The 26863-nt window shown below is 42.4% G+C and overlaps 1 protein-coding gene across 1 annotated transcript in view; it reads right to left on the bottom strand.

Annotated features, from left to right (window-relative positions):
• Window positions 1–26863, bottom strand: part of ephb6 (eph receptor B6) — a 43750-nt gene that overhangs the window by 4505 nt on the left and 12382 nt on the right. The window contains exons 3-13 of the mRNA XM_069655446.1: window positions 19998–20270; window positions 17764–17933; window positions 17387–17682; window positions 3885–4040; window positions 3235–3506; window positions 2713–2794; window positions 1845–1969; window positions 1589–1751; window positions 483–597; window positions 323–378; window positions 59–175 (exon numbers count right to left, since the gene is read on the bottom strand). Coding sequence (XP_069511547.1) covers window positions 59–175; window positions 323–378; window positions 483–597; window positions 1589–1751; window positions 1845–1969; window positions 2713–2794; window positions 3235–3506; window positions 3885–4040; window positions 17387–17682; window positions 17764–17933; window positions 19998–20270 — 1825 coding nt within the window. The remainder of the gene's footprint in view (window positions 1–58; window positions 176–322; window positions 379–482; window positions 598–1588; window positions 1752–1844; window positions 1970–2712; window positions 2795–3234; window positions 3507–3884; window positions 4041–17386; window positions 17683–17763; window positions 17934–19997; window positions 20271–26863) is intronic.

The following is a 26863-nucleotide window of genomic DNA, read 5'->3' as shown; positions in this document are numbered from 1 at the left end:
GTTCAGAGTTATCTCATAACTACAGAAAGATTTAAACGAAGGAGGGCATCAGTCCTACCTGCACCAATCACCTCCTCAATCTTTAGATGAGTGGGATCTATCTCACGGGCAAACTCTTTGACAGCCTCACTGGGGTCCTCGTAAGTGGAAGGGTCCACATAATACTTAACTCCTCCTGAAAACAAAGGGATTTTTTAGAACTCATTTTTACTTTACACCTTTATTTTTGACATTTAAACACATTCATTGTTTTCAGTCAAGGTCAGGATGTTTTAAATGCACAGCAGAAAGACTCTTCTCTTTGAAAGATACTCATGCTCACCTCTGTTGCTGATGTACCTCTGGAGTCTGTCGCTGTACGGACTCTCCCTCCGCTTGCTGCCATTAAAAGCAAACAAAATACGCAAACGTACACATTATAAGAAAAACAAAGAAATACCTCATGTGTCTGATCATGTGGATAGATCAACAACTCACAATACCTGCGAAATACCACCACGACCACAATGGCTGCCACCACCAGGAGAAATGCTGCTCCACCCATCACCGAGCCGACCAGCAGGGGAAGTCGATTCTGGATCTGCTGCGAGTGTTCCTCTGAGGGAGAGACAGTGAGGAAACCATCAGCTGCTGAAGCTGATCACACACACAAATGGATGATCATACACCTGTATAAGGTCTTTAGATGCTGCAGTAATCTGGGTTCTACTCCAGATAGCATATCCAAGTTTCTGAAACTAGGATATGATGCTTACATGCATAACACATGACCTGAAACTTGAATCATAACCAGGATAAGAATACACATATAAATGCACTTACTAAGAGTGTATCCTTAAAGGTATAATAAGTAGGATTTTCCTAGAAAAATAAAATATAGACTTATGGGCTTCTGTACATGTGTGTTGGTGAGTGTGTGTGCAGACCCTTGTGAGACCCTTCCCTCTGCATCTATTCTGTTGTTTCGCTTTGCAAGGGACGTTTTCGGGAGGGGCGCTGTTGTGGTTCCCTGAGCCAATCACAGCGTATAGGTGAGTGTGGGAGTGGTTCAAATTAGCAACTGGGCCCCATTCAGACCGGCGAACATGGCGAAAGAGCGATGCAGAGTTGTCCTTCTTTCTGTTGGACAGGTAGGAGCCTCAAACCGGCAGTTAGCATGCTAGCGCAATGGTAACCGCGATGCTGTCGGTGTCGTGGGTGTGTTCTCGCACGAGAGAGTGAGAGTGAGCTTCTGGCGACGAAGAGCCCAGGAGGAGGGGCCCAGTTTGAATGTGTTGTTGACAAAATGCAAAGAAAAATCCTTCTTATTATACCTTTAAAACTGCAGATTGAATTAAACTGTAATTAATTCAGTAGGTCGAATTATACTTGAGTATTTCCTGTCTCTCATCCATGTTCCTGAAATCATCATTTTCAGCTGAGAGATAATTAATAACTTAGACTAGTAGCTATCAAGCTGTAATAAATAAGTCATCTCACTCTAATAAATGGTCTTTTTTTTTTAACATTATCAAGGTTCGGTTGCATTTTAAATGTACTTATATACTTAGACTGATTTTAATGGATTGACAGGAAATGAGTGTTGTACCCAGAGGCAGCGTGGTGAAGTAGATGGTGTTGCTGTAGGGGCCGAAGCCTCGCTCGTTCCGAGCTCTGATCTGGAAGGCGTAGATGGAGCCGGGGATCAGAGAGCTGACGGTCACCGTGTTGGTCTCACTATAAACACTCACTGCACTGTCAACATCCGAACCCTGAGGGACAAACAGAAACAGGAAGGACATGAAGACGTGACTCGTGTTATGTAAGTTTGTTGTTCAACATGTTTTGAGTGTGTGTGAGCTGACCTTGTCGTAGTATCTGAGCTGGTACTCCAGGATGTCTCCGTTGGGTCTGTCCGGCTGAGGCCAAGAGAGGGTGATGGAGTCCGGGGCTCGGCTCAGCTGGTGCATCATGGGAACCGTACTGGGAACTGTGGGAGAGAAGAGAGAGGACTGATCTATGAGCTGTTTGCATTGAGTATTGATTTTTTAATGTCCCTGTAAAAGCCAATCATCCTGCCACAACAAATCAGTAAAATTATGATGAAGTGGTTCTGACCACTAGGGGGCACTGTTACAGAGCTGGAGGAGGATATTTATCAGAGCATGAAAGTGGAGTTTTATGGAGCACCACGCTGGATCTCATTACAGTCACTGTGCAGGCTGGCCCGTCCAGTTAAAGGGAACTTTCCGGCATTCCTTCCATTCAATCAATAAACTTTGGAAGCAGACACAAGAAGGTTTTAGATAATTAAGCTTCATGGGGAGTTCTTATCAATCTTGATCAGTTGAATACTGTATAACGATGTACTTTGTCTGCACAATGCGCCCATTCTCCTTCCTCTCCTCCTCTCTCCCCACTCGTCTACTCTCATCTTCCTTTCTGTCTGTCTTTTTGTCTGCCCATCTCTCATTTGTCCCTTTCTTCCTCCTCTGTGACCATGATGGGATCTGACAGGATATTGTAACCTCGAGCAACCTCCTGTCCAGAGAGCAGGAGCCGAAAAGATGGAGCAGAGAGAGAGACAGAGAAAAGGAGAGAGAGAGAGAGGGGGGTGAGAAACCCCAGACACACACACCTACACACACACACACAGCATCTATACAAACATCATCCTCAGAGCATCTCCTCTCTTTCATCTCCTCTTTTTCATCCTCTCTGTCCCGTGCTCACCTGACTGGCTCGTAGTGAAATTGATGCTTGTGTATCGAGCTGGAAAAGGGCTCAAAGCTGACACCTCATTCATGGCTTGCACCTGTCGATAACAAGAACACACAGATGTGACATTTGAAGCTTTTTTTCCATTTACTTTTATGACACGCTGCCATGTTGTGGATAAAACAAAACCTGACACATGCAGCTGTGTCGGCCAGTCGACAAACAGCAGTAAATGGGGAATATCTGCGCATTATGAATAAGAAATAAGCTATGATTTAGTTGCGCTACCAAGAGCTAAATAATGAATGTTACTGTGTATTGCTGATGTGGAGCTTATGGAGTAATACAGCGAAGTGGACCTCTCTCTTCTGCTGCTGGAGGATATGTTGCAGCGTTATCAGAAATTTCTTCATAAGCATGATGATCAAAAGCAACACATGCAGTTTTAAATAGTTAAAACAGTACAGCCAAACTCATGGGCTCTTACAGAGTGATTACAGGGTGCTTTGTGCCGTTACAGACAGTTCTCCGCAGTACCTGTATGAGATAAGTGACTCTGGTCAGCAGGTTGTTGAGGGTGACCTTTGTTTGTTTCAGGTTGGTCTGGGAGGGGCTGAAGGTGACGCCCTCCCCGCACCAGGAGCACGTCGCCGGGTTGGTGAAGGTGGCAGACGGGCAGATACGACACACCACCCCGTACCACACTTCGCTGCGGCCTCCCATGTCCACAGGAGGGCGCCACCTCAAGGAAACCCCGCCGTCGCCGCTCTCATACTCCCAGGACGGAGAGATTGGAGCAGATGGAGGAGCTGTGGAGGAAACAGAGAGATATGGGTGGGGTGACATTCATAATGAAAGCTGGAGACACTTAGATGGAAGCATCTGCTAAAAAGTTTAAGATATGAAAGAAGCTGCACGCTGGCAAAGACATTTAACCACCTACAGTAACGCAAGAACAAAGTTTGGCAGTGAAACAATTAAAGCTGAGCGAGCAGAGAAACTAAATACTTGGCAGTTTTTTCTTCTGGTGGAATCAAATTTTCATTACATTGTGTTAAAAAAAGAGAAATTTTAGTCGCTGACTGATTTTTGTTCCCACAGTCAGAGGACATGACAGAGGACCAATGAGGCCCCGTTGAGCACCCCCCAGAGAGCCGGGCATAAACAAACAATCAGACAAAGCTCACTTGTGCAGGCAGAGGAGTTGGCATCATTTGCTGCCCGGTAAAAGCCGCTGCGACATTCACACACTTTTGATCCCTCCTGGCTGGTTCTGCTGTTGGAGGGACACACCGAGCAGGGAACAGAGCCCGAAACTGACTTGAAGTAGCCCACCGGACACGCTGCAGAGACACAGGAAGAGACACGAGGAGGGTTGAGCTTCATTCTCAGTTTATGATCAAATACATAAAATGATTCGTGTTCACTCTGAGTGAATTACAGTATAGAGTTTCAAGGCTCTCTAGGCTTCTCTATGCTGGCTTCACTTATTATTGTATCACATCTTCATTTGGAGAAAAGGAATCAGTCTGAAATAGGTCCTAAAACCCACACTGAAAATTTTGGCTGACAATAAAGCTTTGTTTTTTAAATGCAGAAACAAAAGGATACGAAAATTGATAAGATGAAACTAAAAAGTCTTTTTTTTTTTCTACGCAAACGGTTTATGATTTAGTGATGTAAAGTTTGAGGATCTGTAAAGTTTGAGGATCTGTAGTTCCATGACATCTTCCTGAAAAGCTTGTCAACAAGTGAGTTAGTGGAATTTGAGGAATTAATTTTGCATCATTGTCACTATAGAAATTGTAGGAGAGTCACTGATAAGGGGATGTGTAAATAAATGAAGCGTAAAAAGCAAAGACAAAGACACAATGAAAAGAATATCGTTAAAAAGTTCAATGATTATATAGATAAAATATTTTCTGCTTTTAAAGATACAAACTTGAAGATTTTTGTGCTCTTGAGCGCCTCCCACTGGCGAAAATCAATAATTATGAGAGCACTCTTCCCAAATTTAACCAGACGTCTACAGCTGGCCCTTTGTCACGGTTTTAACTCTTTATTTTCCTCACTTTTGTTTATAGACTGTTTGCCTTCATCTGAGCGTCGAAATGTGTTTTTTTCTTTGGATTTTCCCTTATTGTTGAAGTTGTATCTGTAGTCATCGATCTTTTCCTTGTTTGTTCAGCCATAGTAGATTACTGTTTACTCGAAATCCTGACAGAAACCGGAGGTGCAGCCGCTTAGCTCAGTCTACACCGTCTGACAGACCAAAATGGAAAATGTGTCACTAACTTAGCGCCGCTTGTGATTTTTTATGCAAATGTCGCCACAGGCACCCAGTCTGTAATAATATGATATACTGCAAATGCAAAGGGTCTCATCAGTTGGCCATAGGCTCAGTCACCATTGTGTTAACTCATTTGGTGATAGTGACTTAAAAGACATTTATTAAAATGAAAAAGTTTGAGATTGTTACTTTAAATTTAAAGTACTCTTCTACACTAAATATGCAAATAATCCTTCAGAATCTCAGCAGACTGAACATCAGAGGATCACAATGAACTCCTGTGAACCGGCAGGTTTTTTGTGTAATACACAGCTTGCTTACTAATTTATCCTGTTTTACTGTTTTGGCCTGCTCTGCCCGAGGCAAAGTCAAACACAAGAACCTATTTTTGGTCAAGCATCAATTTCATAGCGGTCTGTTGTTTGTTGTTGGCTTTGTCCAGCACGGTCATTTCCCTGTGTTTACAGAGGAAGTGGCTCCGTTAGCAGACAGCAGAGAAAACACCAGTCACACACACAGAAGTTCAAAATGGCCACACACAACCTATAACAGTGATTCAAAGGAAAGTTTGGAAATAAGACACAGAGTTACATGAGAAAATCCCCACTAGCTACAGAGAGAAGCCTGCTAGCTAAGCTTAGCACAAACACTGAAAACTGGGGGAAAAATAACCTAGCAACTTATGTGTCATTTTTATACTTCAGTGTTTGTACCAATGACCGTATATATAGATAAATAGATATATAATAAATATATAGATAAAACAAACCAGTCATATGCTTTACAAGCAGTCTATGTTTACAAGACATGCTAGCTGTATGTTAAGAAGCTAAACTAACTGGCTGCTAGCTGTAGCTTAATTTGTATTACTACTACAAACACGAAAGTGGAGTCTATTCCTTTTATCACTCGTCTTAATCAGTTTCACAACTAACATGAAAGTTAATTTTCTACGTGAGGTACAGTAAAAACAACAAAACAATGTTAGCAAAAGTAAGCTAAGGCTAGCTAAGGCTAGCTAAGGCATGGGATATGCCTATAGCTAACTAAAGTAAGTGTTCCTTTTAGTTTAGATTTCCACCTTTTGTTGCTGTCCTGTTTGAACTATGACTCTCCAAATTGTCATCTTTTCATGAGCTAAAAAAAAGTGCTTATTCACTTTCTGGCTGAGAGTTGAAGCCGGGCTGTTTCCCCCTGTTTCTAATCGTTGTGCTAAGTTAAGCCAACCAGCTGCTGGCTTTAGCCTTACATTGAGAGAGTGGTATCAATCCTCTCATCTAATTCTCCAGCACAAAGTGAATAAGTGCTTCTTCCAAAATGTCAAACTAATCCTAGAAAAATGTAGTCCCTAAGTTTATCTTTTCCCCACATTTAAATGTCACTGGACAGCTAAATTATATGTAATCACTTCGTAATAAAACAGGAAATGGAGCAGAAACCATACAGAGATCATATTAATAATAAATGCATGATTGTCCTAAAATCAAGTGAAGTTCAAAGTATGAAAATGTTTCTCTCACACTCACAGAGACATTAAAAATACCATGTGAAGCTGCAGGCTGTTATCCTGAACTGATGCGTTTAACGGTGGAAAATCTGTCAAATGTGCCAATAGTTAATGTCAGCAGCAGGACAGCTGAGCACCGAGGTCGAGGTAACGCACACTTCACGTCATGCTGCTGGCTGCCAGAGCCTCCAGTGCTCATCCTGAGCCAGACTATAAGATCAGGGAGTGTCCTGCCTCTGGATGAGTCTGCTGCCATTTTCACACTGTTTGTGTTCAGGCCAGAGAGTCGTGTCAGCTAAAGGTTGCATCGTTAAAAAGGAGTCACTTTGTCTGTAGAGAGTGTGTGTTTTCTCGTACAGTGAGGCCTTCTTGTACCTGTGAGTGTGTAAATGGCACACTTCATAATACCTTTTAAACACACTCACAGAGTAGGAGGATGTGTGTGCGTTTAATGGTCAGTGGGAGTGAACCCTTCACCTTATTTATACAGCCTTGTCAAGAACATGTGCCCAGTCTCATACTTGACATGCTGTATATACTGTCTGTGTGTGTGTGTGGCTGCATGTGTGTATACTCGATGGTATTGCGGCAGCGGGGGAGCAGGAGATAAAAAGTATAAGAAGTGCAAAAATAACCAGATAAAAGGCTTTCTGTGTTCTCACTTGTCCCTGAGAGCCGACTTTGCTTTCAAACAGGTGTGAAGAGGAAAAAAAAGGGAGGAGAGAGGAGAGACGTAAAAGGATGTTGAGAGATCGCAGAGGGAGAATAAACTAGGATAAGTGAACACGGAGGTGGAGGGCCCAGGAGACGCGAGATGAACAGTGGGATTATGTATATGAGCGCTGGATGATGGCTGAAAAAAAATATGCTGCTTCCTCCATCTTTTATGCACATTACCAGACGTGTTCTCCTACGGCTCTGACACGAAACATGACTTTGCTACAAAGCCTCTCATAGCCATTACGAGCTCCAGCAACAACCCCCCCTACCCCTCCCTCCATCCTTCAAATCCTCATCCAGCATCCAGCCAATGAGAGTGCACGCCCTCTGCCCTCTCACTTTATCTGCCCCCATCATCCCCACCTCATCCGCCTGCCGGCTGCATCAGTCCGCCCATCTTTCACTCTGTCTGCCGGCTGTAAAGCGGACAGTTCATGGTCGTTATACAGAGACACACACGTCTTTACATGAGTACAGTCAGGGTGAGATGAGAGAGGAGTCAAAGTGAGGGCTGATGATAAGCAGACATGATATTATGATGCACCACAGTAGCGATGGCAGCGATTAGTAATGCTTTTTTAACTATTAACTATCATTGGAAAAGAAAATGTACAGAAAACTTGCAAAAATGTCCAAAAATCTCATGTAAATTAAAAATCTAATAAAATTTTGACTTAAATTTTAAACAGTAAATGATACATGTTAGTATTAATTATTCAAAGAATCCTCAGCTGCAGCTCTACTCACACATTTTGAGAGCAACTGGAGTCAAATGGCTCGAATGTGCCTCTAAAATGTATCATAAAGGTCATAAAGATATTTCATGGAAATGTAGCGAGAAAACAAAAATAAGGGATAAACTGTATATAATAAGAATATATCAATGTTAATACTGTGTTTATGTTCATGTTAATGTCATTGTTAACTGTGTTGATGTAGTTTTTGATGCTTTAGCAACACTGTTTTTATGCGAATCATGTCCTTTTAATTGTAGTGAATTGAATAAAAAATAGGTGAATAGATACAGACATGAAGAAAAGGATTAGCTTGGCAAATGGTACATAAAAAGAAAATCAAATCATGTATAGAAAAAAAGAATAATTGAATACTGAAATCTATTTCTAAAGAGATAAACAGAAATAGAGAGAGAGGCAGCGTTGAGTAATTTGAGGTTAACATAATACGTTGGTATGTAGATGGCTGACCCAATTTCTCTCCTCTTCTCTTCCTCTCCTTGTTTCATGCACTCATTCCCTCTTTTGGCTCCCAGCGTAATCCCTCTCTTCTCTCTCTCTCTTTCTCTCTCCCTCTCTCTCAGACACACACACACACACACACACGGATACAGATTTACACACATGAGCTCAGTCACAGATGCGACCACACAACAGGAGCGATGAGTACACATGGTTCCAACTGTAAATGTCTTCCTCTTCTGTATCCTCTCTTTCTCTCATTCTGTCCTTCAGACAAATGTGCGTTCATTTCATCCATTTCCATACATGTACATAAGCAGATGGACGTATGTGAAAACACGTAATCCTCGGGAACAAGCAGCTTTTCACAGCTGGTACTGTAAAAACAAAGGTTGTATTTAACCAGAAAACGACTCCCTGTCCTGCGCATAATATTAAACAGCACAGCGTGTTTTATGCAAATACTTCAAATGTTCACAAAAATCTTTACATACGAGTAGTGGACCACTCCACTAACAATAAGAGATGACCTAACACTAAAAATAAAAGATGTATTTGGAGCTATAATTTGTTAAAGCTCCTGTGAGGAACTTTTGGTCTGTGTTGATTTTGGCGCCCCCTGTGGACAAAGCCGTACCTCTTCTTTCTTAGCTGATTTTGTCCTCTACATGCTTAAGAAATCTCATCCTGCTTTCTTTAACAGTCATATGTATCACTCAATTTTTGCTCAGGAAAATGTAAACAAAGGCAGCGTGCAGGTAATCGCTTCGTCTGAACATAACCTTTATGACCTTTCATAACCAGTGGAAAAACTCCTCCTTACTTGTACCTTTAAATGTGTGTAAGATTACAATTTTCACTTTGCAGACTACACATCTGTTGCATGCTGCTCCTGTCCGGCTCGGTTTGATGAGCAGTCTGCACATTTTTAATTATAATAAAAACAATATACTGACAATAAATGAGATATTGAGAGTGAGATCACTATCAGTTGTATTTCTGTGAATTTAGGGATGGAAAGAATGTGAGGAGGAGTTTTCATTCAGCAATTTGTCAGTGTCTTTAAAGCTATATTAACTGGCCACTTGGGAAATAAGTTAAGACCTCAACGCTGACATATCATCACCTTTCAAGTTTATCTGAAAAACTTGTTAGTAAACATATGGTGCTTATCTGCTCATCCAGCAGTTCATTTATTTGGAATTTCTTTTTTTTTTTTCTGGCCACCTGATGAATATGTTTTTTTAGTGTTTTTGGCTGACCACCAGGGTCAACCCTACACGTGGGTCTGTATCATGGTCTGTATGTGACTGACTGAGTGACTGACTGAGTGACAGTACTTTCAGAGCTGTAGAGAGAGAGAGAGTTGCGACATCGCAATGGAGGATCATGGAGCATATTGCATATTGGACCTCCACTGACGCGACTCTCTGTCTATACGGCTCTAGATACTTTGTTCAGGGAGTAGGCGGGGCTGCTCCCCCACTGTCCTCACCTACGTCCGCAGCGCACACCTGCTTTCAAACACGTTGTCATCAGCCTCATAAGGACAGTCCTTTTAACACACTGCCCACAAAAGCGCACATTGACCTGATGCGGTCAGCCACACACTAGGTTTTGACCTCGTCTTGTTTTTCAATCATTCTGGTCTCCTGAGGGAAAAATTGTCTCTTTAGCTGCTAAATGCAATAACACTGTTCACAGGATAGTCGCTAACTGTGTCTGTCTGCTGCTGGAAATTACCCTGTGAGAGTGGTGTGAGCTGAAATTTCTATAAATCTCTGCAAAGCTTAAAAGGGCTGCAGCATCAGGGGTAATTCTGTTACCCGGTTACACTGTTAGGTTGTAATTTCACACATTGTTATTATAAAAAAATGATCAATTTTAGCTGCATTAAATTTGTACAGAAGCCAAAAATGCTTCTACTTGAGATTATGAGTTGATTATTTTGCAACCTTGATAAAGAGATCTTTGATATCTCAAGATAACGAGATAATCTGCCTGTTAATACAAGAAATATGGCCGTTTCCTTTAATTACTTGTACATTTAAAAAAATGCCATGACAGAATGGACATATTGACAACTTGAGCAATTTAAAATGAAAATGTCAGGACGACCGGTTATTGATAAACACATCAGACCGCTCAGTTATGAATCGTCCCTGACAGTCATGACTACGAACTTGAAGGCCGATATTAGCTTTCATAAATAAAGCAGACACTGATTTTTGGGTCGCCCATAATTATCCTATGATCTGGGGAAAAAGTAATTTTCATGTGATTTTAATTTTCTTAATAAAACATGACAAATGAAGCTATTATCTTGAGAGAAGAAGCTTAACGAAACAATCAACTTGCGATGATCTTGCATTAAAAAATAAGAACAAGCACAGCCATTTTTTGGCTTCCCTAAGTATCACTGTGTGAGATTAAAAAAAAGACTCACCTAAATGATATTCATGCAGTGTAAAGCACTCTATGACACAGAATCATATTTGTTGTGTATCATATTTGGAGTAGAAGTAGCTCATGGAAATCGTGGCTGGTAGCTAGAGAGGAGCCAGTTCATTTCCTGGGCACTGTCAAGGCCCTTGAGCAAGGCACTGAGTCCTCAACTGCTCATCCGTGACTCTGACATCTCTCCATTAATGCATGTCCATATATTTGTGCAGCATGTCTCTAATAACAGAGTGAATTTCCCCTCAGGGTTTAATAAAGTGTATCTTTCCTTATACAGGGAAGTTAAATGAACAGGAAATGAGTTTTAAGCACACTGCTGGCTCTGATGATCCCACACGTTCAATCAATGCGATGACACAGACAGCTGATGTGATGTCGCCGGGTGTCATCAGGTTCATTAATCCTCGGTCTACGGGCTGCCGCTGGCTCCTCCCCAACAACAACATCAAGTCAATACTGCATCTCATCGATCACTTCACTCAACTGTGTTTTGCTCAGGGCTTGACCTTTATTAATAGACTGGAAAAGCAACTGAATGTCAACACTGCCGATACGTTTCCACTTGACATATCAAAGTGGGAACAATTATGACGGAAAAAGCACAGTGGGGAAAGTTTACTCGGGAAAAAAAAGTCTGCTTTGGGAGAGATCTTCAGGCTGTTTGGTGAAAAGTGTTTCGCTTTAGGAGCCGAGTACTGTCACCCATCACACTCAGAATAATATCACACCTTTAGTTTTCCTCCCCTGGCCAAATGTTCCCGTTTCCCTCCGTAACACGCCTCGGGATTCTTCGTGGTTGTGTCTGTGCTGGGAGTGAGCGCTGGGTGACAAATCAGGACGATCTGACAAGCTGAATATTTCACAGTCAGACACATGCCATACAAAATACTAACATGGCTTCAAATGAACTTAAAGCCCCATTTGAGCATCCAGCACTAATCCCTTGTCCCAAATCCTCGACAGTGGCTGTGGCTTAGTGTTGGGGAGGAATCAAACAGAGCAGGGAGCTTGTGTCCAGCCAGCCCGGAGAGGCCAAAACTAAAAGAGCGTTTCATGTTTGGCTGAACAGGTGTAATTGTGTCTCATGCTCGGTCATGTTTCCGCCCGCGCCCTCTGCCTCTCCGTCTCCCTCGTGGGAGGCAAATGTCAAAGAAAAGAAAAGACCCCCTCTGCTGTTTGACAGGGAAATAAAACAGCAGCAGACAGCTGCTGTTTGTCGTTCGCTCCTGTCCTTATCATTTTTCAAAAGAGAGAAGACGAGTCCCTCACTGAGCTTTGAATGTCAGTGATCGCGCAGACGCCGGATGTTCTTTGGGACTCGCTTTTAATAAGCAGCTTTGTAAATAATTGAAGCACGGTCTTTTATTTCTGTCTGCCAAAATGCTGCCTGTGTTTTTCTAAGTGTTTGATGTTTCACTCGGCTAATTAATTTATCATCAGTCCAAATGGTGCCGTGTTGTTGTGGTGAGTCGGAGTTATTAGAATAATTACACACAACACTTGTGGTTGATTAACAGGCAACTGTGAAGACTTCACACTTGTTTCTCTCATGTTGTTGTCATTTAGAAGTGATACATTTTCACTGTAGAACTGATATGATCCTCTGTGGATAAAAATTGTTGTTAAAAACACATTTATAGGCCCTGAAAATCTTCTTTCTCAATCAGCAATTTACTACATGATTTCTAGTTGAACACAATTTTCTGCCAAAGTTATAAAGTTTGGGTTATTTCCATAGCCTGTACAAAAAGATGGACGACATGACAGCTCCCTATAAGTGAAGCCAAAACCTCTCTATCGCCCCCTGCTGACTGGCTGCAGTATAGGTCATAAAGCCCGCCTCCTCCATGTTAACAGATGGGACATGAGTCAAACTATAAAATCAAAATACACGCCAAATACTTTTTTTCAAACAAGGTTTCTGTCATTATAGTTAGTTCTTATCATGCTGATTTACGTCAAAGTGTTCATTTTTCTGACAAGTTTAATTTTAATTAGTTATTTGATGCTGTAAAACGGATGATTGACAGCTCTGTTGACAAATACGGCTCCTGCAGCCGATCTGTTCTGGATTAGCAGAGTGGAGGAGGAACGGTGAGAGGAGACGTAACTAAAACAATCACTACAGTCATTGAAGTTTATATATCTGCTTCAGACCAACACAAAGAAGCTGTTCTGATGTTAAACCATGGACTGTATAAAAAGATGGACGACATGACAGCTCCCTAAAAGTGAAGCCAAAACATTTCAGGCGCCCCCTGCTGACTGGCTGCAGAATAGGTCATAAAGCCCGCCTCCTCCATGTTAACAGATGGGACATGAGTCAAACTATAAAATCAAAATACACGCCAAATAAATGTTTCTCAAACATGGTTTCTGTCATTATAGCTAGTTATTATCATGCTGATTGACGTCCAAGTGTTCATTTTACTGACAAGTTTCATCTTAATTAGTTATTTGATGCTGTAAAAATGATGATTGACAGCTCTGTTGACAAATTCGGCTCCTACAGCCAATCTGTTCTGGGTGAGCAGAGTGGAGGACGATCCGTGAGTGGAAACGTAACTAAAACAATCACTACAGTCATTGAAGTTTCCATACCTGTGAACGTTAACCTCAGACCAACACAGAGAAGCTGTTCTGCTGTTAAACACGCCCGTGTGCGGGATCCTTGCTGTTTTTTTCAGTAAGTTAAATGTGTGTTTGGGTTAGCGGAAGTGGCTACGGCCGCTTCACTCGCCGATCTCTAATGCGCAGACTCTGGCTCCAAATGAAGTCACCATCGCAAGATGGCAGCGCCTATCACAGGGGCTATTTTGGCATCAATCACGTACAATGGGAGCAGATGGAGACACGTTGTGCATCTATATATACAGTCATTGTGTTAAACATGCTGCCATGCGACATCCTTGCTTTCTTTTTCAGTAAGTGAAGTGTGTGTTTTGGTTAGTGGAAGTGGCCACGGCGGCTCCACCCGCCGATCTCTACTGCGCAACTTTGGCTCCAAATGACGTCACCATGGCAAGATGGCAGCGCCCGTCAGGGGGGCTGTTTTGGATTCAGTTTTGTACAATGAGGGGATGGAGAGCTATATATACTGTTATTAGTTATTTCACACAGAGCTTTTTATTGCTCTTTACTGGTTTAGGTTGGCAGGGCTCTGTTTAAAGAACAGAAGGATTTTGCAACATCTTTATCAAAATCAGATGACAGTTGTGGAATAGGATGCTCGTGTTGCCAGGAGACGTAAAATCAAACCTTATAAAAACAGTTGTGATTTTGGCTGTTTCCCTCATGTTCCAGATAAGCTTCAGTGATAGCAAACATAATATGGTTAGTGGTTCAATCCCTGTCTCCTGTCTACTAAACACGTCAAAGTTAGGTAACAAATTCAAGGCTAATCTATTCAACAGTTGCCCGGAACTTGACGTTATAGTGCGGCTGGAGGAAAATTACTGGGAAACACTACGTCAGATTCAAAGAAACCATTAATGCCTCCATAAAATGGCAGCCACATTGCTGCCACTGCTAAAAGTAGGTATTTATGTACAAATGCATCAAATGTTAATGACAAATTAAATGTTGGTAAAAGCGGCTTGCAAAGACAAAAACAGCATGCTTCATTCCTGCACATTACTTCCTCTCTTAAGTCTTAAATCCCTGCCAAAATGATCCACTTTCACAACTAAAGAAATTCATTATGGATGTCTTATGGACTCCTCCAATCTTAAAATAGAAAGCTATTAAAGCTGAGTGTAGTTAAAGGCAATAATTTAACACTGAAACTCATTTTCACATGAGACTGAGAGGAGGAGGAGGAGGGAGTCCCTTATTTGTCCTGAAAAATGATGTCTCGCTTGAGGGGGGAAAAGCTGCGCTGGGTTTGGTTTTGTCTCATGGATATAAAACAGCATTCATTTACACTGCAGTGATTTACTTAAACGGCAGGAAGTTGATGGAATGATGACAAACGTAGAAGATGCAGAACATTGCAAGACATCCTTAAAGGGGGCTGAGTAAGGTGCTTCCTGAAATGTCGGTTAACCTCTCGATTTAAAGTTTAAAAAGTGCGTTCAGCAGGAAAAAAGTGACCAGTTTGCACGATGGTTTCTTAATTACGGATTCACAAGCTCAGCTCAGCGCAGCCTATCATTTCCTCTCTCTGTGCTATTATTAAACGTCCTTGCTTTAATTCAAACAAGAACAAAATGTTCGACTTCTGATCGTTAAGAAAAGTTCCATGCTCCACTTTCTGGTGAGAACGAGGATCGGCTACTGTTAATAATCCTCGACGACTGCGCTGCCAGTTAACCATCTGCCTCTTTTCTCTGCATTCCCAGGGAGCCGGCGAGGACAACAATGTAATGATGCCAGGCCACATCATTAGTCAGTGAAGTGATCAACAAAACATCATCATATGAGAGCTGGAGACAAAAAGCCCGAGCAGCGTGGGCAGCTCTGCTTTTCGTAGACGGTCGGTGGAAGCCTGTGAGCACTTTTCAAGGGGTGATTTGTCAGTAAATATCAATCAAACGCGGACAAACACAAGTGGCGGGCCGAGTGCAGATGTAAAGCAAAAGAGCATGAACACATTTCACAGCTGACTTGGCAGGACTGGAGGATTAATTGTGTTGGAGTTAGTTGGACTTCGAGGGCCCCCGTGCGAGGGAGCGGAGCAATTATGGCCACTGAAGATCTTAGTAGACTCCATTTTTTGTTGTTGCTGTAATCCTGCATTTAAGACACCTCAGCGTCACAGAAAGACTCACACTCACACACAAGGAAAAACACACTTCCATCCCCTCTTTCCTTCCCACCCTCACATTTTTTATGCCTGCTCAGTTCTTTAAGTCATTAACTTGCATCCTCGTATCTTTCACTCTCCCTCCACCTCTCCCTGTTTTCCCTGCACTCCGCCTCTCTCCCCCTGCGGTTCCTGTCACTTGTTCACAGACGAGTGGCCATTACATCGCCATGACCTAAATGTGTCACATCCCTCCCACTATGACTCTCTCTCCCTCTCTTTTCCTCGCTCCCTCCTCCTCCTTCTCTCTCTCTCTCTCTGTATATCTCCTCCTGTCCGTCTGGGCATCTATCAAAATTTTTCCTCTTTTTTTTTTCTCCCCCACATTTACACCCACTTTCAGAGGGGAAACGCTTTTGACCGGTTTTATGCAAATGCTGACCCTGCTGCGTCTCCTCTCCTCTCCTCTCCTCTCCTCTCCTCCTCTTCTCCTCTCCTTTCCTCAGTTATCCTAGCAGTACACTATACACAAAGTATCTCTGTATTGCTGTATGCATGTCTCTTAAACTCTATTGAAGCAGACAATACGTTCAAATTTTAGACACACGATACTGCTCTCGGCTTGTTATCTCCTCCCGACCTGACCCTCCTGCCCTCGTTTCCCTCCTGCTCTCTTCATCAAACACGGTGGTGTATCAGAGCGACAGCAGCTCCTCTCAGTATTGATCCAGACGCTTCAAATCTCAGGAAATACTACGAAGTGAACTGATACTGAAGTCTAGACTGGCTCGAAAAAGTTGACTGATTATCTTCTTGTCTAATCATTGAAGTTGAAATTAGTTTTCTGAGCGGAGTAACAACTTTGTGCACTAAATGGTTCAAAGTCAGCTAACAGGAAAGGGTTAATAATGAACTAACTAATGTTCAAACATGGGAAAAAAGTTTGATCTGTAATCACTTGTTCATATTTAAAATTGAGTGTACATGTCTCTTTGTTACTGTTGTTCTTTTTGCTTATAATTAAGATGTGTACAGAACAGGTAATAAAGACACAAAGGGATAAATGTACAACCTGTGTTGCCCTTCAGACATACAGTATGTTTTTTAGACTTTTATTTTGATAGACCTTTATTTGGCCGTTTGTTTGTCATACTTCCTGTTTGCCATTTATGAGGAAGCCAGCTAAGTTAGCTCACATGGCTTTTGTCTTGACGGCCATCCTGATTGTTAACGCCACAGAGGCAACGTCGTATGTGGTCAGCAAAATGGATAGATAGTATTTTTTGTGCAACAGTTTCCACTCTGTTAACAGCGAGTAAAGCTCACTACAACTCAAGTCTTCTTTTTGCAAGCAGGAGTTCAGCTAGTTGGTTAGCCGCAGCTCACACGCTCTCTCTTAGCAATTGTTCAAATGTAGTCAAACCTGAGTTTTGGGTTTTTATCTTTTGTCAAATAGGCATCATGAGCATCTCAGCTTGAGCTTGGACACTATAACCTTTAAATAGAAAGCCTGCATTACAGACCGAAGTGTTTAGACATGAGGCCTCACACTGAAGGACGGCTCTAATGAAAAACACATTATCTAGTTTCATTATCAAAAGTGTAGGAGCCATCCTTTATTTAATATGTCTCTCAAACGTCACCCTAATTTATGGAAGTGCATTACTAAATTGCTGGAGCGCTTCGCTACTGTACGTGGAAAATTAAATGGACACGATGCAGAGATAATCCACCTCCACATGAATCAGCCGACCAGATGTTTTCAGACTCACCGAGGCAGGCGGAGCCATTGAGGTTCTGCTCGTAGCCTTCGTCGCAGACACATCCCCCGACAGGAACCATCCACTCCCCTTCAGCATTGCAGTGCATGCGAGGGGGCGGGCCTCCCTGCGCTTTACTGTTGGGGACACACGTCCCGCTCACGGGGACTAAGGCGGTCGGCTCGGCTCCTGAAGGGGTGGGCGGGTAGGACGCCAAGTAGAGACTGGTGGCTGGACAGCGGCGGTAGAAGATGGAGGCACCCATGAGGGAAACACAAGCTCCACTGTCGACGATTGCCAAGACGAATCTGAAACAACAGTTAAATGTTATTGTGGAGAAAATTCTGAGTAATGATGTAGTTGAATCACAACCATTAAAGTCTGATTACCCATTGCGTGTGAGAGGGGCGAAGCTGCGTGTCTTGATGTTGATCCGGCTGTATCTGTTGGGTTGATATTGGTGAGGTGAACTTGGCTCCACCTTGGAGAAGCTCTTATCAGCTGCGATGGTGTCGATCTTCACCCAGCCTTCCCTGGTCTCCTTCTCGCCGGTGGACGGCTGCAGAGAGGACAGAAAGCGTTGGATGGAAAGACAATAAGTGAACAAGATAAAACCAAATCACACGGAGACAATAAGCTAACAAGAGGGAAATTAAAAATCAAATTAGAAAGACAAGGGAAGAGATAAAAGAAGAGCTCAGAGGTTTGCTATATTTTTCCCAGGCACATGTATATAACATGAAGTGTTTCCGTGAGAGGAGAACACGTTGACTGTGATGTATGCAGGGCCCAGTGGGGGTTCGTGCTCAAGTCCCTGCAAAGACGGTGAGCGCTGCAGTGCTTCCTGCTCTCCTGTGATTCTCCTCTGATTCCTCATCAGGGCTTGATTTGCATTTTTAACAACATCTCACATCCCCAAGGAGAAGTGCATTCATCTATACAAACACTGCATCCCTCCCTCCCTCTGTGGCTGCACATGTATTTCAGGCGATTCAGCATCAGTTGCTAAAAATGTCCCAGAAAAACAAAAATTTAAACTGCATGCATTAATAAACAAAACATCTGTGGACAGTCAGTGTAAGGGACTTCAAACATGTTAACTGCTTCACTGACGGCACGTGAGGTTCAGAGAATTTGCTGCAATAAGTTTCACATTTCCACTGTTGTTTATTTTCCTGTCACACACTTGTAATTAAAGGAGCCGAAATTACATTTCTGGAGACCACAGCGGCACATTTTTGCATTTTGCGAAACCCAACATTTATGTGCTTCACCCCATTGGGCTGAACAAAGTCGTCAATCTTAACAGCTTCTCTTAAAAAGCACGACAGTAATCAAGTTGATTATATAATCACTTCTTGTCCTGAGATGATGACAGGTTTTTCTGTTTTGGTGTAACATGAGTGAAACATGAGTGAAAATGCATTTCACTGTGCTGAATAAATCTGTCTGAAGGTTACCCGCCTGAAGCAGTGATTAAAAAGCAGAATAATGACGGTGACATTAATCCTTCTTAAATTCAGTTTTGATCACATGCACATTAATCAAATTGTCTTATTTGCTTAACATTTTGAACTTAAAATTCATCTGTTTGTTGACTGATTCTGTGTCTAACAGGATGCAGAGCTTAAAATTTCATAAATGTCTCAGTTAATGAAGACTTCAGATATTCTAAATCCAACTGTAGCATCTCAAGCTTTAAAATAACGTCTAAAATTACAGTTAGGAAAGTTAAACATTCACAAAATAAGATAAACCTTGTAAATGTATTCAGTTATTCGGTGACATATGTCTTCCAGAGTTTGTACACTTCATCCAGTTTAGAGAAATCTAACGTGAAGCTAACTTGAAGCTAACTTGTTATGCTAGCTTAAGCAGCGTAATTTAGCTAACCTGTCTGATGTTACTTAATGTGTTCAAATTTAAAGCACATTATTTGTTTATTTTGGTTAAATGTATTTTACTATTATTATAGAGTCATGTGTCAGCTCTATTTCATTGCCTATTACCTCTGTCACACTTTAGTCTTAAGGGGTCACATATTAGCAAGCTAACGTTATGTTTGTCTGTAAGCTAGTTCAGTTAGCGGTGCAACTATTAGCAACATCTCAGTCACTTACTCAGCTCAAATATTTCCTAAAACCCACATATATTTTAGTATTAATTTGTGGTGCTAAAGATTTTAATTTAATGTTACATAAGTAATGATACAGTAGAATAAACACTGTTACTGTACAACTGGTCGTGTAACGGCTGATGGGATACTGGACCACCAAGACTAAATACCCCATATTTTCATTACATACGTTTGTAATTTAGATGCTTAGTTATTATTAAGCTGTGGGGAAGGGGCTGTTAAACGTCTACAATCTGGATTCAAACTAGAAATTGTGTGTTGCAAAAAGAAGGAGAAGGTAATCAGTATTGTCAGAGGGCAGATATAAAGCCAACACAGTCTTAAGCACAAATGTAATTTATACCGCGTGGTCATGACCCAGTTTCTCCCTGGGAATTTGGTTCATCCCATGGCAAATTATTCCTCTCCAGTGAAGATCTGCTGTACACAAAAACATGGCTATTGCATAAAAATGAATGCAACACATCTGGTGTTGTTCTGCCTCACCTCAGCTACCCAGGTCCTCTCCAGCTCTCTCTGGGAGTCGGCCTGCTTGTAGTACAGGGTGAGAGTCTCTCGGCAGGTGGGTGACGGCGACCGCAGGCTGGCGCAGTCACGCACCGAGAAACGCAAAGTGACAAACACCCGCGGGGCGGAGTGGCGGTACAGGAAGGGCGTGGCCAGCCAGTTGTCCTGCTGACGGGGATTTTGGTTGACATTGCAGACCTCGAAGGTTCGTATGAGCTTCCCTCGGTCGTCCAGGACGCTGACCTCATCCCACTGAGAGACACAGAAACAACATCATTACTTTGTGTCAACTCTACTGAACATGACCTTAAACAGGGAGCTCTGTAAACAGGCTGTATAAACTGTAAAACCTCCACTGTTTATATAGTGTGTCCACAGTTATACATCTTTGAAGATCCTCCATGTAAATATGGAGTATAATGTCTGAGAGGCTGACATGTGGGTGCCGTCCATGCCAACATAGATAGGTTTAACAGAGTACTTGTTTGGTTCTGATAAAGCACACACACACACACACGCACACACACTAGTAATGCATCCACGAGTGAAAGCTGTTCTTCACTGACCCCAAAGATATGGGTCATCTGTCCTTGTTATCCACAACAAACTTTCCGATGATTAATTATGCAGTCAATAATGACAACAGAAGTTAATTAAACCACTTGAGCCCTGCGTTTAGAGCTCAGCACATTTCAAGTGTTGCAAACCTGAAATGATTGAGAAAGAGTTCCTCTCTGCCAAAGAAAACAGTTTCTTAACTCTGCTGGAATTCAGCCTATTAGATCATTTCAGTTGTGTCCCAGCCAAATACAATGGAGGTCTATGGCTGAGGCGTGGCATGCATAGGTATTTGGAAGAAATTGTTGTGCTAAAAGAAAGGGCTGTGTGACAGTAATGTGAAACAGAGAAAGTATTCAAAATATAGAATACACTTTAACTTATATTTGTTTGTATTTTGGCCTTTTATGCCTTAATTGATAAAAAGGAAAGTGGAGCAGGGGAGCACAGAGTGGGGATGACACACAGCAAAGGGCCGAGGGTGGAAGTTGAACCTGGGGCCGCCGCATCGAGGACTGTAGCCTCTGTATATGGGACGCATGATTTAACCGAGATAAACCTCATATTTATTTTTTAGGTGGGAGGTTTTAAGGTGGTGTAAATATATTGTGGTGCAAATCCTGCCAACAAAGGGACTGACTGTATATAGATACATATATATTTATCTTTTAATACAGTCTATGGTCGGTACCCCTGACTATTGATTAGTACCTTATACAATACTGACTATTGATTAGTACCATGTACAGCCTGGATAAGTGAAAAACTGTTTCCAGCTGGTGATGGAGGAAAAGTCACCAAACTGATGAGGATTCACTCTGAGGGGACGATGAACATTTGTATAAACTTTCACAGCAATCCATCCATCATTTAGTTGTTGAAATACTTCAGCCTGAGCCAAAACTGCTGTTCGACCCACTAACAGATACACAACATATTGTCCCCAGAGCTGAAAAAATTCAACATCAGCATCTCTGTTTTCAGAGGATGTGTCCTGGTTTCTCTGGATAAAACACAAAACGAGATGTAGATGGTTTTTAAAGGGACTATTTCTTCAGTACAAGGTACATATACTGTTTTATGACACATGTTGATAGTCGCATTGTTGTAGCTGTCGGCATACAATGTGCTTCCTGGGAGAGTCCCGTGCACGAGGCTTGTTCAGAGACACACAGTAAAGTTACCTTCATATTTACATAACGAGCTGTCCTGCTCCTCATTTCTATTTTATGGATCTGCCCAAAGCAAAAAGGAAACTTCTGAAGACATTCTGAACTTGAATTCCACTGTAATGGGATGGACATAAACATATCAGAGACAAATCCAGTATTTCTCGCCGTGCATGGCAGGACATAAGAAGTTAACAGGTAGGTTCAGATGCTTAAAGAGACAGAAACTAAAAGATAATGTTGTCATGTTTCCATTTAAAATGTCACAATAGAGTAAAACAATAACAATTATGCAGCTTTATTGTGGCATGTTTTTCTCTTGCGCCGGTTTTGGCATTTCCAAGTGTCGGATTGTGTCTGACTCGAAGCAGCTGCTGTGTTATAAATGAGCGCATTTATTCATAATTCAGGAAACGTGGACACTTCTCGATGCAGAGACAGGATTTGGAAGTGAGTTGTACCTTCATGTCGGAAAAAGTCGAGCTGCAGAGCGACACGGCTCTGAATGAGAGTGTCACTTGAGTCAAAATGTAAATGTATCGCAGGGTTTAGTTTCACCAATTATACAGTACGGTGCCTCTGAGGATGAAAGGGCTCTGCTTTAAGCCTGTGTAGCCCCGAGACACGGCGGCCTTTTCTGTTGTAACACAGAGGAATTATGTATTAGGCCTCATCATCATTATTCCCCCTGCAACAAAGGCAGGAGGACAAAAGGTCCTGACACAATATCAGGGTGTGTATAGCATGTGTGTGTATGTTGGTGTCTCGCTGCATGTGATTCTGATAAAGAAATCTGCAGCATCACACGTGAAGAGAGCGCATTCATATTTGGTCAAATTGGAATAATGATAAGATCAGTGAGCGGATAAAGAGCGCCCGAGCTGCTGTCAGTCTAATGGAGTGAAAGGACAGTTTTTCTTTCTCTCCCAGGCCCTGCTTCACTCTGTCAGACGTGAGAACGAGGGGAGGAGATGGAGGAGACAACAGGGAGCACATGGTGGGATGCGGGGATGCTGATGGGGGAGGAAAAGTGGGTAAGCAGAGGGTGTGTGTGTGTGTGTGCTTTTGTGTGTAACAGGGTGAGTTGGCAGGGTGATGGGGACTTTTGTAGCCGCTGGTTTCAGTTTGTGGCGTTGCGTGCAGTTTGCTTCCCTATATTTGTGAAAAAACACAGCTTTTATTTGTTTTCTGACCCCAAACCCAAACCACCTCCGCCTCTTCCCTCCTCTAACGCTGCTTTCCCTGGTTCTCCCTCCCGTATGAAGGCGGAAAGAAGAAAAAACAGGGCAGATTGGGGGGAGGAGGGGTGCATGAAGCGTAGGAAAGAAAGAAAGAAGAAGAAAAAAAAAGTAGGGACGACTCATCTTCGTGATTTAATTTGAACCGAAATGCCAGAGAGCCAGAGAGCAATCTCTCCAGTGACAGAGGGCAGGGAGGGGAAGGGCCTTCGACACAACCGCGAAACACACACACAAACACGGAGGAGCTGAGAAAGGCACGCACAGACACCCCAAAGACATATGCATGTGCACACACACACACACAAAGCAAACACACAATGGAAGAATAGCGCGAGGGAACAAGGGGAGGGAAGAGAAGCGGAGACTACAGTAAGAAGTCTGCCGGTCTGACACCGAAGGGAAATATAAGGGGGCAGAGAGGAGATTGAGTTGGGGGGATAAAAAGAGAATATGAAGCAGTGGCTGAGGGTCTGTGAAGGGCAAAGGGAGGAAAGATTAAAAGAGGGAGAGAGAGAGAGGCAGAGACAAAGAAGAAGAGGGGCTGCTTGTCAGAACATTAAAGAGGACGGAGAGACGATGAGAGAGCATGAAGAAGCAGGAAGAGAGCGCAGAAAAGAATATCCAGAGAGCCTGCAGCGAGAGAAAAAGATGGGATGTGAAGAGAAAAGTGAGGAAAGAGTTAAAAAAAGATCACGCACACACACACACGCACACACACGCACACACACGCACACAGCCTCCCTCTTTTTCTCCCCCTCTCTTGGTCTGTCTTTCTACTTCTCTCAGCTTGTTGCCCCGGGTCAAATAACCATATCTCCATCTCAGAAGCACTTCTCATCCAGGGACCATAATAAAAAAGAAAAAAAACATGCAAATGCTTGACTGACTCTAACACACACACACACACACACACACACACACTGACTCCAACACACACACACACACACAGTGACACAAATGGACGGCCTCTTATTAAGCAGCCATCATGGTTCACAAATTTCCTAACACACACGAGGCCTCCGATGAATCAAACATCATGTGCAGTTATGTGCCGACACAGGAGGCCCGACCGGGGTGATAATGACAGAATATAAAGCTGTAAGCTGAGATAAAAGGCTCCATAAGAGTGTGTGTGTGTGTGTGTGCCATATGTTGCTTAAAGACTATTGTATTTCCATTCTGTACTTTTTAAGCTAGCAATATGCGAATAATGCTAGCTTAAAAGCTTTGAATATTATACCAGCCCAGTATTCAACTTTCCTGCTAATCCAAGAGAGGTAAAATAGTTTGTTTACCACAACAATGTAACAATCTCATGGGGCGCCGGTTTAGCTCAGCGGTTAAATCGTGCGTCATATGTATGGAGGCTACAGTCCTCGATGCAGCGCCTCGACTCCGACCCTTGGCCCTTTGCTGCGTGTCGTCCCCACTCTCTCTTCCCCCTGTTTCCAACACTATCCACTGTCCACTCTCTAAATAAAGGCATAAAAGGCCCAAAATATTATGTTTAAAAGAAAAATAATATGTTACAATTTCATTTAGCAGACGCTTTTGTCCAAAGCGACATTCATCTGAGAGTAAATACAACACAAGCTAGCATCAAGACAGGAGGGAACAACGTGAGTCAGAGCCAACAAACAGTTTCAAGTGCGATCGGACACAGGTGCCGACAGGCAGCGCACAGACTGTCTAGAAGCATCATCATCATCACCAACGTCCTTAATATCATCATCATCAATATCATTAAGACCAGAGGTGTTCATGAAAGAGCTGTGTCTTTAGCTGTTTCTCAAAGGTGAAAGGGATTCTGCAGACTGAATGGAGTTTGGTAACTCATTCCACCACCGGAGGACTACAGAGGAGAAGAGTCTAGTTAGAGACTTAGCGGCCCTGTTGTGATGGGAGCACCAGGCGCCTTTTATTGGCAGAGCATTGTGGGCAGAGGGAGTGTAGATCTGGATGAGGGAGCTCAGGTAGGAAGGTGTTATGTAAGAAATCAACAGGGTTTTGAATTTGATGCAAGCAGCGACTGGAGGCCAGTCGAGGGATATGAACAGTGGAGTGACGTGTGCTGTTTTGAGGTGCGCTGCTGCGTTCTGGATCATCTGCAGAGGTTTGACTCAGCATGCAGGACGGCCTGCCAGTAAGGAGCTGCAGTATAAACGGGATGCATGCTCTGACAGGTAGGATCTGATATTCCTGATGTTGTACAGGGCAAATCGACACGGCCGAGGAATCGAATAAAAATAATAAAGTTGCATAAAAAGGAAATAATCGATTAAAGTACTTTGAACTTGCAGCCAAGTACAGTACATGAGTAAATGTAACATTCCCCCACGCAAAACTAGCATGAATGTAGCATTAAGCTAGCTGTGACTTGTTGTCATTTGATGCTCTATATTTATATCCCACATGTTTTGCTCGTGTACTCCATGTATGGACAGAGCCTTAGAATAATATTGCTCTGTTCTAGTCGAGTAATTGGTTGGAACTTCCTCCATAGTAACGTGTGCGAGCGCTGACCCACAGTTTCTCACATAGTTTGACTGATTACCTCAGAGATGATGACAATGAAGACGATGTGTGTGTGTGTGTGTAATTATGAGCCATATTAGAACTGAGCCACAATCACTCACAGATGAATGAATTTAACTGACCCGGGAGTTGACCCTAGCACAGTCACGCAAGCACACACATACATGCGCTCACACACACGTATTTACACAGCTCAAGGCGAAGCGACATCCTTCAATAAAAAGCAGCTCAAGAACGGGAGGTCTCCGGTTCAATCACTGTAATCTCCTCGCAGATGAAGACACACAGCGGAGGCCGATGGCAAAAAAGCATTTTGAGCCCTCAAGGTTGTTTGAAAGGCGAGGTGAGACCTTGCTCCTCCTCACCTGACAAAAGCTCCACCAATCAAACTCAGATTCCAGATAACCTGCAAGAAAATAACCCTGATCTTAACCAACTTTAACAATACTTATAACTTTCTGCATGCTGTATTTGTCCACAGCAAATGTAAATATAGGATTTTGTGGAAGTCCGCTGTATATTTCAGTCATTACAATCAATGCAAAAGCTGGACAAATGGATACTACAGGGCTCCTGATGCGTGATTTTGATGTGTGAGCGTGAAAACAAGGTGAGAAATATCCCACATTAATTATCCTGCCTTTATTCTAAACACACCCTGAGAGCAGGCCACAATCGAGCAGTTTCCAGGCACAGTAAATGTGTTTGCGTGTTTTGACAACCTGCCTCAGACGTGGAGGTATTATGTTCATGTTTGTGTTTCATTATCAATCATTATACTTAATTATGATTGGCTGAGAAATGATTATTCTTCCTCTTTAGTTCTTCTGAATATACAGTGTGTGTCATTAAAGCGTCATGTAATTACAGGACCTTTATCCATGACTAACCTAACAGTCAGACGTAGTCATTACCATCGTCTTACTAAGTCTCTACCAGTACTTCCCCTTAACCCTGTAACTTTGGTAGATGGGTTCAAAACATAACATTACTACTGTATCTAACATAATATTAAGGCTAATCAATTTAAATTTATATAGTCAAATAATAACAATAAAGTCAGCAGCTGGGATGATTCTGTGTATATTTAAATACACTGACAACATAGAATTTAACACAGTAGAAACCCAAATGTACCTTTTAGAATAACTGTAACTTGTCATGCTGTGGTGTATTGTGAAACTGGCATACTGCTGCATTGGCAACTTTTTGATTATTGATTAATTGTTTTGTCCAAAATGTCCCACATTTGATAGTTCCAGTTTCTTAGAAGTGAAACTTTTTCGTCCTTTTCTTTTCTTTCATAGATTTAACTATTCATTGCAAAATGGAAACACAGTTA

Source organism: Semicossyphus pulcher, unplaced genomic scaffold (genome assembly GCF_022749685.1).
Source record: "Semicossyphus pulcher isolate SPU_LCO1_2020_fin unplaced genomic scaffold, fSemPul1.0.p SCAF_9, whole genome shotgun sequence".
In the NCBI taxonomy this organism is placed as follows: domain Eukaryota; kingdom Metazoa; phylum Chordata; class Actinopteri; order Labriformes; family Labridae; genus Semicossyphus; species Semicossyphus pulcher.
The sequence above is the reverse complement of the archived record's forward strand: the minus strand, read 5'-3'. Positions and strand labels throughout refer to the sequence as shown.